This window comes from Lipotes vexillifer, unplaced genomic scaffold, assembly GCF_000442215.2.
Source record: "Lipotes vexillifer unplaced genomic scaffold, Lipotes_vexillifer_v1.1 scaffold395, whole genome shotgun sequence".
NCBI classification, from domain to species: domain Eukaryota; kingdom Metazoa; phylum Chordata; class Mammalia; order Artiodactyla; family Lipotidae; genus Lipotes; species Lipotes vexillifer.
Genome location: NW_006797390.1, coordinates 5245208 through 5260515, shown reverse-complemented (window position 1 = coordinate 5260515; position 15308 = coordinate 5245208). Strand labels below are relative to the sequence as shown.

The following is a 15308-nucleotide window of genomic DNA, read 5'->3' as shown; positions in this document are numbered from 1 at the left end:
GGAACAAGACAAGGATGTCCACTCTCACCACTATTATTCAACATAGTTTTGGAAGTCCTAGCCACGGCAATCAGAGGAAAAAAAGAAATAAAAGGAATACAAATTGGAAAAGAAGAAGTAAAACTGTCACTGTTTGCAGATGACATACTATACATAAAGAATCCTAAAGATGCCACCAGAAAACTACTAGAGCTAATCAATGAATTTGGTAAAGTTGCAGGATACAAAATTATTGCACAGAAATCTCTTGCATTCCTATACACTAATGATGAAAAATCTGAAAGAGAAATTATGGAAACACTCCCATTTACCATTGCAACAAAAAGAATAAAATACCTAGGAATAAACCTACCTAGGGAAACAAAAGACCTGTATGCAGAAAACTGTAAGACACTGATGAAAGAAATTAAGGATGATACCAACAGATGGAGAGATATACCATGTTCTTGGATTGGAAGAATCAACATTGTGAAAATGACTATACTACCCAAAGCAATCTACAGATTCAATGCAATCCCCATCAAATTACCAATGGCATTTTTTACAGAACTAGAACAAATTATCTTAAAATTTGTATGGAGACACAAAAGACCCTGAATAGCCAAAGCAGTCTTGAGGGAAAAAAACGGAGCTGGAGGAATCAGACTCCGTGACTTCAGACTATACTACAAAGCTACAGTAATCAAGACAACATGGAACTGGCACAAAAACAGAAACATAGATCAATGGAACAAGACAGAAAGCCCAGAGATAAACCCACGCACCTATGGTCAACTAATCTATGACAAAGGAGGCAAAGATATACAATGGAGAAAAGACAGTCTCTTCAATAAGTGGTGCTGGGAAAACTGGACATCTACATGTAAAAGAATGAAATTAGAACACTCCCTAACACCATACACAAAAATAAACTCAAAATGGATTAGAGACCTAAATGTAAGACTGTACAGTATAAAACTCTTAGAGGAAAACATAGAAAGAACACTCTTTGATATAAATCACAGCAAGATCTTTTTTGATCCACTTCCTAGAGTAACGGAGATAAAAACAAAAATAAACAAGTGGAACCTAATGAAACTTCAAAGCTTTTGCACAGCAAAGGAAACCATAAACAAGACGAAAAGATAACCCTCAGAATGGGAGGAAATATTCGCAAAAAAATCAATGGACAAAGGATTAATCTCCAAAATATATAAACAGCTCATGCAGCTCAATATTAAGGAAACAAACAACCCAATCCAAAAATGGGCAGAAGACCTAAATAGACATTTCTCCAAAGACTTACAGATGGACAAGAATCACATGAAAGGCTGCTCAACATCACTCATTATTAGAGAAATGTAAATCAAAACTATAATGAGGTATCATCTCACACTAGTTAGAATGGGCATCATCAGAAAATCTACAAACAACAAATGCTGGAGAGGGTGTGGAGAAAAGGGAACCCTCTTGCACTGCTGGTGGGAATGTAAATTGATACAGCCACTATGGAGAACAGAATGGAAGTTCCTTAAAAAACTAAAAATAGAATTACCATATGATCCAGCAATCCCATTACTGGCATTACTGGGTGTATACCCAGAGAAAACCATAATTCAAAAAGACACATGCACCCCAATGTTCACTGCAGCATTATTTACAATAGCCAGGTCATGGAAGCAACCTAAATGCCCATCGACCCACAAATGGATAAAGAAATTGTGGTACATATATACAATGGAATATTATGCAGCCATAAAAGAGAATGAAATTAAGTCATTTGTTGAGACATGGATGGATCTAGAGACTGTCATACAGAGTGAAGTCAGAAAGAGAAAAACAAATATCATATATTAACGCATGTAAGTGGAACCTAGAAAAATGGTACAGATGAACCGGTTTGCAGGGCAGAGTTGAGACACAGATGTAGAGAACAAACGTATGGACACCAAGGGGGGAAAACCATGATGGGGTGGGGATGGTGGTGTGCTGAATTGGGCGATTGGGATTGACATGTATACACTGATGTGTATAAAACTGATGACTAATAAGTCATCTGCAGTGTAAGATGACTAATAAGTCATCTGCAGTGTAAGAAACCAAACAAACAAAAAAAACAACTAATACTAAACTTTCTTTGGGTTATTTGTATGGAAATATGTTAATATAAATGTTTCAGACATTACATGAAATTTCTAAAAATCTTATATGTTCTGGTATAATGTTATGTCATAATTCTAGTTATTACTTTAAAATGTATATCTCAAATAACTAAATTTCCTTGTCAATTGCATTATAATGAACTTTCATCAAATCTTTAACCGTGGTCATTTTTAAGTCTTTTGTCATTTACAGACAGTTCTGGGTGTACTCTGACGCTTTCGCAAAAATGTTCCTATAAAAGGGTTTCACCTTCAAGGAATTCATGGAAAAGACTCTGACAAGTACAGGTTTCTGGTAACTGACTATACTGCTGAACTGAGTGAATAAGCATTTTCAGAACTCTAATGGAAAACTGATGAATTCATAGAAGTGCTAACAAGATCAAGATGAAAAAAAAATTAATTACATGGGACTAGTGAACTGATGGGGATGATTATAATTTTTGTGACCTTCTGTTTGAAGAAAGAAAAAAAAATCCCACAAGGACTCAGAGGCAAAAAATATACAAATCAATTTTCTCTGCAAAGTAAAGGAGCTGTTACAGTGGAGGATTACTGGACTGAATGTCAATATTACGACATAGTATGACTGTGTTTCGTGTTTGGTAATTGCAGTCATTGTTGCTTTTGTTGTGGTCATCCATTTACAGTGCTTGGTGTCAGTTTATCTCTTGTAAAAATAAAATACAGTGTGTGTGTGTGTGTGTGTGTGTGTGTAAAAAAAAAAAGAATAACTGTATAAGTAAGGGGCTGAGTACTAGTCTGTACGGCATGTGGATTTTGGAACGTTTAACAGATGTTTATCATGATTTGATTCGTGGCTTGGGTGGCAAGTCCTCTTTCTGGGCATCTTTTGCTTGACAGAATCCCAGCACATCTCAAGTTCCTGGATAGTTTATGCATCCTCTTCTGCCAGATATCAATCTAGGGGGTTTAGTGCTTGGATGTCAGGGTGAGTGTAGATGATACTCGGAAGATCTGGGGAAGCATGTTACTAAGTTGGTAAAACATTTCTTCAGAAATGCTCTGTTAAAAGGTAAGAAAAAAAAAGTTTGCACTTGTTAAATCATCACTGATTTAAAAAAATGTTTAAGTATTTTAAAACATGGAAGCAATGGCAGTAGTTCTAGACATGGAGTGTAATATGTGAACACTATCTTTCAGAGCTGATTTAACTGCACAGCTGTGGGCAGGGCTGTTTCTCTGGATCCAGCCTCTGAGAACCTACGCTATTTCTGTCAAATAATAAGTCTGATTACCAGAAAAACCCCTAGATAACAGTAATGCATTCAGTGATAAGTTTTGCTAGATTTTACATAGAACACGGAATCATTCTCTGCTCATGTCCTTCTTTATGAATCTATATAACATAAATGTGGGGTGGGAGAGGAAAGATGAGTTAAGTTCAGCTTTGGGGTTTAATCAAAGATCCCTTGAGTGGCAGATACTAACATCTTTGACAGTAAACTAAGTGCCTTGATGGCATCCAAACACTTCTCCCCTTAAAACACAGAAAGCTGCTAGCATTTTCTTATGCTATTTTGAGTTTACGGCAGTGTGCCTAGCTATGTCTGCGAGGAATATCACAACAGAGACTGAACTGGGGTGAGAGCTATCCAGATAACACACCTGTGGTACCAGAAATTGCACTGTCCTAGAAATTCCTCCATCCCATGAAGCCATTTCCATCATGAAACCTAAAAGAGAACAACAGACTTTGCTGAATTATGAGTTCTGGTCTTCAAACCTACCAGTCCTTTATTGAAAATAAACTGAATTTTCATCGTGGAGCTCCACGTCTTGACTTTTTAGGTAGTTACTTGCCTGTAGGAAAGGTTAAGCCTGAAGGCCAGATAAACTTCTGCAATCCTTATTTCTCCAGGCCAGAGAGGTTTCACATAGTTCCGTCAAAACACTTGTAATGATCATTTCTTAAGTCCTATTTTGCCTCCACACAATGAAGCCAAAACAGGTTATTAAAGATTAATTAAACACGTGGTTCTATTTTCTTTTCTTTTTAAGAAAATAAAAGGTAACAGAGAGTAAGCTCCATCAATGTCCAAATATCCTCACATTTCAAGAGGTCTGGAGGGAGTTCCCTGGTGGCCTAGTGGTTAGGATTACAGGCTTTCACTCCTGTGACCTGGGTTCAATCCCTGGTCAGGGAACTGAGATCCTGCAGGCCGTGTGACACGGCCCCCAAAAAAAGGAGGGCTGGAGATTTTATTTTGTGATTGGAAAAAGGTAGATAAAAAAGCCGCTATGAAATATGTGCTTGTTAAACCATTTAACTGAGGCACCAGATGACAGGGGTAACTGCTACAATTCTTTCTCCTGGCTTGCTCTACTTTCAATATTTTCAAGGAAGAAATAGAGGTCATTGTTGTTAAATATAAGGTTGTGTTTACCTTTGACACACTTAAACACAAGTTCTGCTCTCCTTAAGCACCACGGTATAGTCATTTCCTAAAAATAGAAAGAAAACAAATCATGTTTTTAACTGAACTTTGTAAAAAAGAAAAAAATATATATATGGTCAGATCTTAATTTATCTATAATGTTGACCATCCACTTACAGGCAACCATTAGCTAATTTCAGCTAGATTTCCTCTGGTTTTTAGGCATGTAACCTGTTCCAGCTGTTAGACTATACTTGTGGAATGCAAACTAACTGAATTAGCCTAGTCAATATAATTTTAAAAATGAACATTCCCTTAAAACTTTCTACATAATTAACTCTAAAGACAAATATATGTGACATAGGAACTCCACCTACTTCTCTCAATATGTTAGCATGCATAAATCTATTAAATTGTACAATATTTGAATAAGCAATGCATTAAAATGTTTTCCTTGGGGCTTCCCTGGTGGCACAGTGGTTAAGAATCTGCCTGCCAATGCAGGGGACACGGATTCTATCCCTGGTCTGGGAAGATCCAACATGCCACAGAGCAACTAAGCCCGTGCGCCGCAACTACTGAGCCTGTGCTCTTGAGCTCATGAGCCACAACTACTGAGCCCGCGAGTCACAACTACTGAAGCCCACGCGCCTAGAGCCCGTGCTCCGCAACAAGAGAAGCCACCTCAGTGAGAAGCCCTCACACTGCAACGAAGAGCAGCCCTCGCTCGCCACAACTAGAGAAAGCCCACACGCAGCAATGAAGATCCAATGCAGCCAAAAATAAATAAATAAATTTAAATTAAAAAAAAAGTTTTCTGTGTATAACATGTTATTACAAAGTACCAGAAACAAACAAGCGCCCTATCCCAGCCACCTAACAAACCAAATGAGCTCTTTTTCGGACACTCCTTCCTAACCCTTGACCAAGTGAGCACATGCGTGCCGCGAACCAACCAACCCACATATTTATACTTTTCTGTGGTCATGATCAGCGATTGTGCCATTTTGAATTCTATTTCTTTTCACTATTATCAAATTACTTTCCCATGCTGCAAGTCTTTGTAACTGTAACAATAAAATATGTTTATTAATTCATTATGGTGATCCTTTAGGATCTTTTTTACACTCTTAAAACTCACTGAGGACTGCACCGAGCTTTTGTCTATGTGGATTATGTCTCCTGATATTTACTGCATTAGAAATTAAAACTGAGAAAAATAGAAATTTCATTTAAAAACGATAAACCCACCATATGTTAATGTAACGTATTTTTAAAAAATGTAAAGTTACTATATTTTCCAAAACAAAAAAATGTGAGTGAGAAGAAGGGCAATGCCTTACATATCTACAAATCTCATTAATGCCTGGCCTCACGGAAGACTCTCACATCTGCCTCTGCATCAATCTGCTGTGTGATCATACAGCCTCGGGAAGAACTCAATGACGCTCATGCAAGAATGAGAATGCAAAAGGCATAGAGTGCCTTAGTATTATCATGAAAATATTTTTAGTCTTGCTGACACCCAGAAGGGGCTAGCATCCTGGGGGTATCTTCAGAACACAATTTAAAAACTGCTGTTTTATTGAGTTAATGCATCATAATTTATTTAAAATGGTCTCTTATAACTCAATTTCCCCTTTTTGTTAATAACATTGCAGTGGACATATTTATGTATATGACGCATGTGTGTACCTACATCTATAGATGTCTTGTTTTTTCGAATAATTTCTTGGCATAATTACTCCTATAGATGAGTGAAATAAAATTCAAGTTTTTCCCTAAAAGGTAATATCAATTTACATTAGCCATTAGCAATGTATGCATCATCCAATTTCATCATACTGTTCACCAGCATTTGGACACTTAAATATTATTTAAAACATTATTTAACATATTTACTAATTTAATAGATCCAAAACAGTAGCACCCTGAAGGCTTTTAAAAAATAGGCTTTATTTTTTGAAACAGTTTTAGGTTGACAGAAAAATTATGAAAATGGTACAGAGAATTGCCATACACTCCCACACTCAGTTTCCCCTGTTAACATCTTATATTAGCAGAGCACTAGAAGTGAGGCTGTCCACGTACCTATCAAGAATAAAGGGAACATACAACACAAATGAACTTATCTACAAAACAAAAACAGACTAACAGACACAGAGAACAGACTTGTGGTTGTCACGGGGGAGGGGGTCGGGGGAAGGAAGGATTGGGAGTTTGGGATTAGCAGATGCAAACTATTACATATAGGATGGATAAACAACAAGGTCCTACTGTTTAGCACAGGGAACCATATTCAATATCCTGTGATAAGCCATAATGGGAAAGAATATGAAAAAAATGTAAATATATGTATAACAGTCACTTTGCTATATAACAGAAATTAAACACAACACTGTAAATCAATTATACTTCAATAAAATTTTTTAAAAAGGAATAAAGAAACCAGACTACATCAAACAATGGCAGGAAAATCCTTTAGCAATTCTAATCTACTTTGGGTTTTCAGCGATATGTACATCTAAAGCAATAGCAGACTACAACAACTGAATTTTTTTCTACATTGTAAAATCACAACTGTGAAGTTATAGGAATTCGGGTGATGACACTGAGGTGAAATAACCAACACACACACAGACACAGAAACAGAAAGTCCTATTTTTAACAACTGACAGGAGAAAATTATTAAGAGAGAACCTAAAAGTTCATTTTGGAAATGTTTCCCCACCAAATAAGGGCTTTAGCCCGTATCATTTAAGGAGCCGGATGAATCAGAGGCTGTTAGAAAGAAGCAGCTAGAATCTGATCTTCCAAGTACCCCATGTACTTTTATTGAACTTAATCGTAACTGTCAAATTGCCATGATGTCACTAAAGGATTTCTATTTGCAGTCAGTTAAAAATAAAACCCCAAATACATTTTTATTCTTTCTACTGGGTGCACTATTCTCTTTGTAAATGCAGTACTATAAACAAATTACTTAAAAACCAGAAAAAAACCTGAACTACTACTGACACCTTATTATTAACCAAAATCCACAGTGCATGCAGATTTCCCCGGCTTTTACCTAATGGCGTTTTCGGTTCGAGGACCATGTCCAGGACACTTCTCTATTGAGTCATTATGTCGCCCCAGGCTCCTCTTGCCCTGAGTTTCTCAGACTTCCCTTGTTTTTGATGAGCCTGAGTTTAGAGGAGGGCTGGTCAGGTACTTTGTAGGACGCCCCCTATTAGAATTTGATGTTTGCATCATGGTTAGACAGGAGCTATGGATTTGGGCAGGAAGACTACAGAGGTGAACTATCATTTTCATCACACCGTATCAAGGGTAGATAATCAATGTGACTTATGACTAGTGATGTGAGCCTGGAACACTTGGCTGGGGTGGTGTTTTTAAGGTCCCCAGCCCTGACCTTCCCCTCTGACCTCTGTGGCAAGAAGTCACTAACTGTGGGCAGCCCACACTTAAGAGGTAGAGATTTTGTGCTCCCCTCCTTGAGGATGGAGTATCTACATAAGTTACTTGGAATTTTTCTGCATGGGAGATTTGTTTCTTCTCCCCTATTCATTTATTTATCCGAGCATTTGTTTATATCAGTATGGACTCATGGATATTTACTTTATATTTTGGGTTATAATCACCTAACCTTCTCTCAGTCTTGCTCTAATTGGCTTCTCCGGCATTATTCACACTCTTCATGAAATGTGCCAGCCCCTCTCCTGGGCTGAGTGTCACCGAGCTATCCCAGGCCTTCACCCATCTCTGACGGTCTCTGTGATTTCAGGTCTAGTTATTGCTATCGCTCCCCATGTAGTTTCCTGGACCCCAGAATTTCCCCTTCGAACTGATTTGGCTGATTTATCTGAAATACCTTTCTGATCACATTACACTCCTGTTTAGTAAGTTGCAATTGCTTCCTGCTGCCGCATGAATAACACGTAAGACTTTCTTTAGTATTTAAGACTAATTACCTTAGGACCCAAACTATCTCAGCTTCTATGACTTTTAAATTAAAAAAGTGAGGTTTCACTCCAGCCTGCCTGTCCGCCTTTGCCTGAACATGATCTGCAATGCCTGTCGCCCACTCCTCCCATTTTCCTCAAGCCATTTCTTCTGCCTCGAATGTCCTCCCCATTCTTCCCATCTGTTGAAACCTGTTCTTCCCTCCCTAACTGTCTTCTCCTTCCTGAAGTACTCCCTAGTTCCCCAGCTACAAGTGGTGTCTCTGAACTCCCAAAGTACTTTGTTTTTATCTCCATGATCACATTTTACTCTGTCTTTTTTGGGGGGGTGGGGGGGTGGGGGGCGGTGGTAGAGGAACAGGTAGGGAGATGGGATCTATGTCTTCTTTATTAAGGTGTGTGCTAAGGGCAGGAACCACTTTTTATTTACCTTTATTACCTTTATGATGATGTCTCCTGCAACACTGAGCATACAGATGCTCAAGCATACAGGTTGAGTGAGTGAATCATTTATTATCCATGGAAATTTAAAAAGAAAGTGATTTTCTCTCTAGCTAGAATTAGGCTTTGAGAGGAAACTACTTTGCTTTCTTTTTCTTTTTGTCTGTGCCTCGCGGCATGCGGGATCTTACTTCCCCGACCAGGGATCGAACCTGGGGCCTCAGCAGGCAAGTGCAGGGTCCTAAGCACTGAACTGCAGGGAATTCCCAGGAAACTACTTTTTTGTGTCCAAGATACTTTTAAGATTGATAAATAAAAGGGGTCTAGTTGCCAAAAGGGCTAAAAAGTAAAGAATCCTCTTTTCCGAGACTCTGGACGCTTATAAAAATGACTAGTAGAATTGCCTGATGTCTAAATTAAGTTTATAATACGTCTTAGCTTCAAAGTTCAGGAAGAATATTTCCTTGTAACTGACAAGGCTGTTACAAGAGAGCCACGGTGCCTTACGGGAGTACACACATGCATGGAGTGACAAGTTTTTGTCTTTTGGCTTATTTCTGCCTAGTTTAAAAAAATGTACAGAGGGAGCAAGGTGACTAAGAAATACCTACCTGCAGCTAAGAAGAAATACTGATAGCTCTGAAAACTACAATAATAATGTCTTACATTTACATGCAACTTTACAATATACATAATTTGTATCTCACAAAAAACAACTTTTATAAACTAAAAAGGACACTGAGAAAGGTAGAGTGAACCACTCAAGGTCATGTGACAGTCTGAGACCTGGATTTTTTCATTTTCTTAACAGTATCTTTTGATGAGAAAAGGATTTAAATTGTAATGAAGTACAATTTATTAAGCTTTTCTTTTATGGTTTATGTGTTTTTGGTGTCTTAACAAATCTCTGCTTAATCTGATACCAGGATTTTCTTTTGTGTTTTCCTCTAGAGGTTTTATACTATTAGCTTTTTTGGCTTAGGTCTATGATCCATTTTAAGTTAATTTTTATATATGATTGTGAGGTAAAGCTCAAGGGTTTTTGTTTCTTTTCTCCTGTATAAACAATACCCAATTTTTCCAACACCACTGGTTGGAAACACTACACTTTCTCACACTGAACTGCCTTGGCATCTCTGCTGTAAATCAAATGACCATATATGCATGGATTTATTTCTGGATTCTTTATTCTGTTCCTTTGATCCACAGTCTATTCTTTTGCCAATGTCACACTGCACTGGTTATTGTAGCTTGCTAAGCTTGTAAGCCTTGAAATCAATTGCTGTAAGTTCCCCAACGTTGTTCTTTTTCAAAATTGTTTTGACTGTTTTAGGTCCTGTGTATTTCATATAAATTTTAGAACTAGCGTTATCTCCAAAATCACCTTATAAGGATTTTGACTGGGATTTAAATCTACAGATCAGTTTGAAGAGAACAGATAACAGTACTGAGTCTTCCAGCCAATGAACACAGTGTATCTGTTTGTTTAGGTCTTTTAAATTTCTTTCAGTGACTAAAAACTCAATTTTGCAGTTGCTAGGTTGTTTTTCACAGCATCTTTTTACTTGAAGACATTTTAAGCTTGTCTTCAAGCTCTTTAAACACAGTAATCAACTATTTTATGGTCCGTGTCTCACAATTCCAGTGCCTCAAAAGTCTTTGTGTATCTGTTTTTAGGTTTCGTTGTTTCTGCTGGTTTTCATTAGTGGTGTTTTATTTACTTACCGTTCACTTGCATTAAACATTTTATCGAAGGATCATATGTGGGAATAAATGCTAAAGTATAACTGAGTATTTGCATCACCTTAAAATGCTACTCTAAAACATAACATTTTTTCGAAATACCACGGAAATAATCAGAATCAAGGAATTATTACTATTCATACTATTATAATAAAGCACTTGTTTTTACGTATAAAAAAGCATTATCTGACAGTAGCTTGTCTTATATGTAATTTATGGTCATCTACGATTAGCCTTTGAAACATCTCAGGCTAAGGCCAAGGCTAAGCACTACTTACATGAGGACAGCCATTGTGCAGTGTGAGCACAGAGCTTCCGAAGGGCCAGCCTTCAACATCAACATACAGAATACATATGATCCCACTGTATTAAAGTCAGGATCATGATGGAAATGATGAAAGACTGAAGCACAAGTTAGAACAGGGATAGTTCTAGTGGTTTGACCAAAAGTAGATGGAAAAAATCAAGTCCCTTCACTGCCCCACTTCTCCAAAGATCATCCCCTTTTCTCTCTCAATAGCTTGCTTTCTTGCTTTTGGTATGTGTGGTTAATAGCGTGGTCTAGAGCAAATATCTATGAGCCAAATTAATACGAACTCTTCAGAATGATGTGAATTAACGCAAAGTTTCATCAGTGCTATACAGAGAACACACCAAAATACCAGCTCCGGGCAGGATCCCAGGATATCTTCGAAGCGACAGACAATTTAATTTTCACATGATATGAACACTCACATTCTGTTTACTTTCGCTTAGCGCTACTTAGCAGCAGGTGGATCAGAAAGGAAGCTAGAAAGCTGCAGGCACCTGCACAAAGACACACCCAGGTGGTTTTTAAAACCCCCATTTACCCACACAGAGGCTCCATCCCAAGCACCCCTGTCATTTGTTCTCTGATCGAAAGCAGCACCTAAAAAGAATGGCTTTGAGGACTCTAAACCGCAAGCTTTAGAAGTCAACAAGGTCACAAGAAGACATGATTTACTGGGTGTCATCATGCGATGTGGCCTGTAGTCCTGTAAGGAGCTCTCTTCTGGAAGTAACCCGTAGTATATATTATACAGTAGGCGGCGTCTACAACACAGTGGGTCAGGTAAGCACAGAACGCTTTTGATCATGAATTCTAACTAACAGCAAAGTGACTAAATCGTAGCGTCACATCTGTGAGAGCACATGTGAAAGAAATCCATTGAAGGAGCTGAACGGATCAGGTGAAACACTTCAGACTTTGGAAATGAGGCAGGAAACTGGGCCCGGTGGCTATACTTTAGATGATAAGTGGGCATGGCACACACAGAGTAAATTCTAAACCTGTGAAATTGAAATGAGGATGCCAGTTCTAATTATGATCACAGACAATATCTTGTATCTAAAGTTAGTGGCCGCACTTTGACTACCCAACCTGAATCTTCCAATTAGAGTAAGGCTGAACTGCAGAGGTGATGAACTGGTATATACTTTTAGGTCTTCACTGTGTGTCTTACATGGTAGATACAAGAATTATTTCCTGGGTTTATGCACCCCTGAGGGAAATTGCAAGACTATCCTTTACCTCAAGCTTGTGCCTCGGAGGTTCCTGAAACACGCATATTAATCGGTTTCATAAGCACCATCAGAAGGTGAGCAACAGCAGTCTGGCTTTCTCATCTTTTACATTCAACAATCGCTTTGGGAAACTATTTGACTGGATCTACCAAAGCTAAATAGGTGCCTGGCCTACCGTCTACCAATTCCATCCCTAAGTATGTATCCAACAGAAATGCCAAAACATATGTCCTAGAATGTTCACAGCAACATTCGTCGCAATAATCAACACCTGGAAACCACCCGAATGTCCACAAATAGTAGAATGACTAAACAACTGTGGTCCAGTCATGCAATGGAACGCTACGTAACGATGAGAATGAGCAATCTACAACCTCAAACAGTACTATGGATAAATTTCACACACACAATACTGAGTGAAAGAAGCCAGATACGGGAGTATGTACAACAGGATTCCACCCACATAAATTACAAAAACACACCTAACTAACCTATGGTTTTCAAAGTGAAAACAGTGGTTACCCTTGTGGAGGGAGGGAATGTGGGTTACGCGATGGGAAGGGAGCACGGGGCGACGATGGGGTGCTGGCTGGTGACCTTCTGTTTCATCATCTGGGCGTTGGTGATGTTGGTGTTCAGTTGGCGAAAATGTGAGCTGTATATTTATGTGTGCTTTTCTTTATGTGTATTATACGCTAATAAAAGGTTAAGAACAACATCTGCATCAACCACAACAATTATAACAACTAAAACCCTTCAGTCCCAAATGATTCAACAAGTTAAACAGCACAAACAAAAGGAAAGGTCAGGAACTCAGGATTCATGACCTGCAGGTTCACTCCCCGTCTATCAGGTTAGACTGAACCCCAGGATGACAGTGTCTTCAGATCACAAAGATCTACAGAGATAAAACTGGTAAGAGCAGGATGTCTTCCTTCTTGCCGATAGATTTTTTTCTTCCTTTTCTGTTTTTTTAAACTGCAAAATTCATTTCTACAGCTGTTTTTATCAATGCTGGGACATGCACTGTTTCCGACACTGTCATCATTACCTTGCACACACTGCAATATGGTAACTGAGAGTCTGGCAAGTCTGTTACAGGAAGAAAACAAGAGCCGAAATGCTTTGGGATCCTTGCACGAAAGCTAAGACAAATACTGCCTCTATATCCTGTGCAGTGTTGTCTGAGTTTGTAGGATAAACTTCTTGACCTGAATGGATGTTTAAATACGACCAATGGGAGGATCGTGGCTCAATATACTTTCGTGAATTAAAATGGACACTCTGGAAACAGACTTAATGTTCTGCAGCTGGCTGTCCCAATTTAAAACATGTAACCTTTGTGACACTGTGGGAGAGGGCACGCTATAGTATCAGATGTCTGGAAGTAAATCCGAACTTAGTGACTTTTGGAAACACTGTTTTTGAGGTTGTTTCCCACCTACATATAACCATTTTTATAAACTGGTTAACCAGGAGTCCAGCTGCAGGAATGTTTGGATGTTTCCGTGTGGCTGGAATTCATCACAAACTTTCTTTGTCATTCCCCAAAGACTCTTTTATAGATGGACTAGTTAGTGACACTAACAATGGCTAAAAATTCCTGATGGGACTAAAACTTTATAAAGCTACAGTGGGAAAAACAAAACAAAACGAAACATGTTGGTCAATCTCTCCTAATGCCGTATTAGGTACGACTGAGGCTGAGAAATTAAAAAGTTTGATGCAGCTTGCATCTGATGGAACCAGAATTCTTCTAATCAAAACGATAGTGTGTCTGGTAAAAATACAAATGAATTGTAAGTGGGAAATCATTTAAAATCATCCTGTCTTATATGGAATTGATTTTTGTGTGTGTGTTTATATAGAGTATTGCATTTAAAATGAGGTGTCCTATAATGTGATGAGTCTAACTGGGGACTGAGCCACTCTAAAAAGTACAATATCAGATCTTTTACCCTGCACTTTACGATACAGTATTTATACATATCTATTATTTTGGTAAACAACTTGTAATAATCGATGATCAAACTTCCTTCCTTTCACAAGCTGTGCTTGCCAGTTAGCCATTTTGCTTTTTTAAAAAGTGCCACTCAAAACAAGCAGGCACCATGTTGCTGACATGGATCCTTCACCACGTTGGCCACTGGCTCTCCCAGAAGGACTTGCCTGCACCGGTTTGTTTTGAGGCTGCTTTGCTCCTCCAGACTATCTGAAGTTGAATTTTTAGTCTCTGTATTATTTCTACAACTTATCCCTTCTAACTGGTTTTTATGTAGGTAAGGGACGAAAGCAGGAGAGAAAGCAAACAGCCATGGAAAGAGATTTTTAAATTAAAAACGTAAAATAAAGTTCAGTACATCATAAAATGAATGAATGATTACACCACATTTTGGTCGTAGTAGCCAGTACTTGCATTATCCTAAGAGCATCCTTGAGAAAATGTTAAAATGAGGCTGGCTTCTTCCCGTGATCTGGCTTCTCTTTCTATTGCCTATAATGCCTACTCAGAGAATGCAAACTAATTTTAATGTTAGCCGAAGCCAAATACAAATGTGGAGGTAAATCTAAAGCTACCTAAGACAAACATAGACGAGAAGGGGGAGGATTAGGGGCACATGCCTTATCCAAAGCTAAAAATAAGTCTCGCTTTCTAGTTTACCTACTATAGGATAATGCTAGAATTCTTTTGAACATATTTGGTTAAGGATTATTCACTGTTTTATGTTATATGTCACTCAATTCTATTGGTGACATATAGGAGATGCAGATAGGAGATGCAAAGCCTCATTAGTTAAACAGAGCTTTTAAAATGTAAAGTGGATTATTATTATTATACAATATTTTAACATTTTCAGAAAACTTTGGTATTTTTCTATCTGCTTACCTCTGACATATCATGCACCAGCAGGAGAGGAATACTTATTGTTGTGATGTCATGGGTGCAGCAAACCTTGAGTATGTTTCGGAGACCCATAATGGCAGGGTCCCGAGCAGTGATGTTTCCCGATTTCACGTTGTCGTCCACACAAAGATGGAAAGCAACATGTATTTCTGAGAGATTAGAATGCCGA

The 15308-nt window shown here is 38.3% G+C and overlaps 1 protein-coding gene across 1 annotated transcript in view; it reads right to left on the bottom strand.

Moving 5' to 3' along the window:
• Window positions 1–3074: 3074 nt before the first annotated feature.
• The window catches only part of FERRY3 (FERRY endosomal RAB5 effector complex subunit 3), a 35468-nt gene continuing 23234 nt past the window's right edge, over window positions 3075–15308 (bottom strand). The window contains exons 10-13 of the mRNA XM_007469443.1: window positions 15122–15308; window positions 4550–4607; window positions 3771–3838; window positions 3075–3167 (exon numbers count right to left, since the gene is read on the bottom strand). The exon at window positions 15122–15308 is cut by the window's right edge and continues 58 nt beyond it. Of these exons, the coding sequence (XP_007469505.1) occupies window positions 3075–3167; window positions 3771–3838; window positions 4550–4607; window positions 15122–15308 (406 nt within the window). The remainder of the gene's footprint in view (window positions 3168–3770; window positions 3839–4549; window positions 4608–15121) is intronic.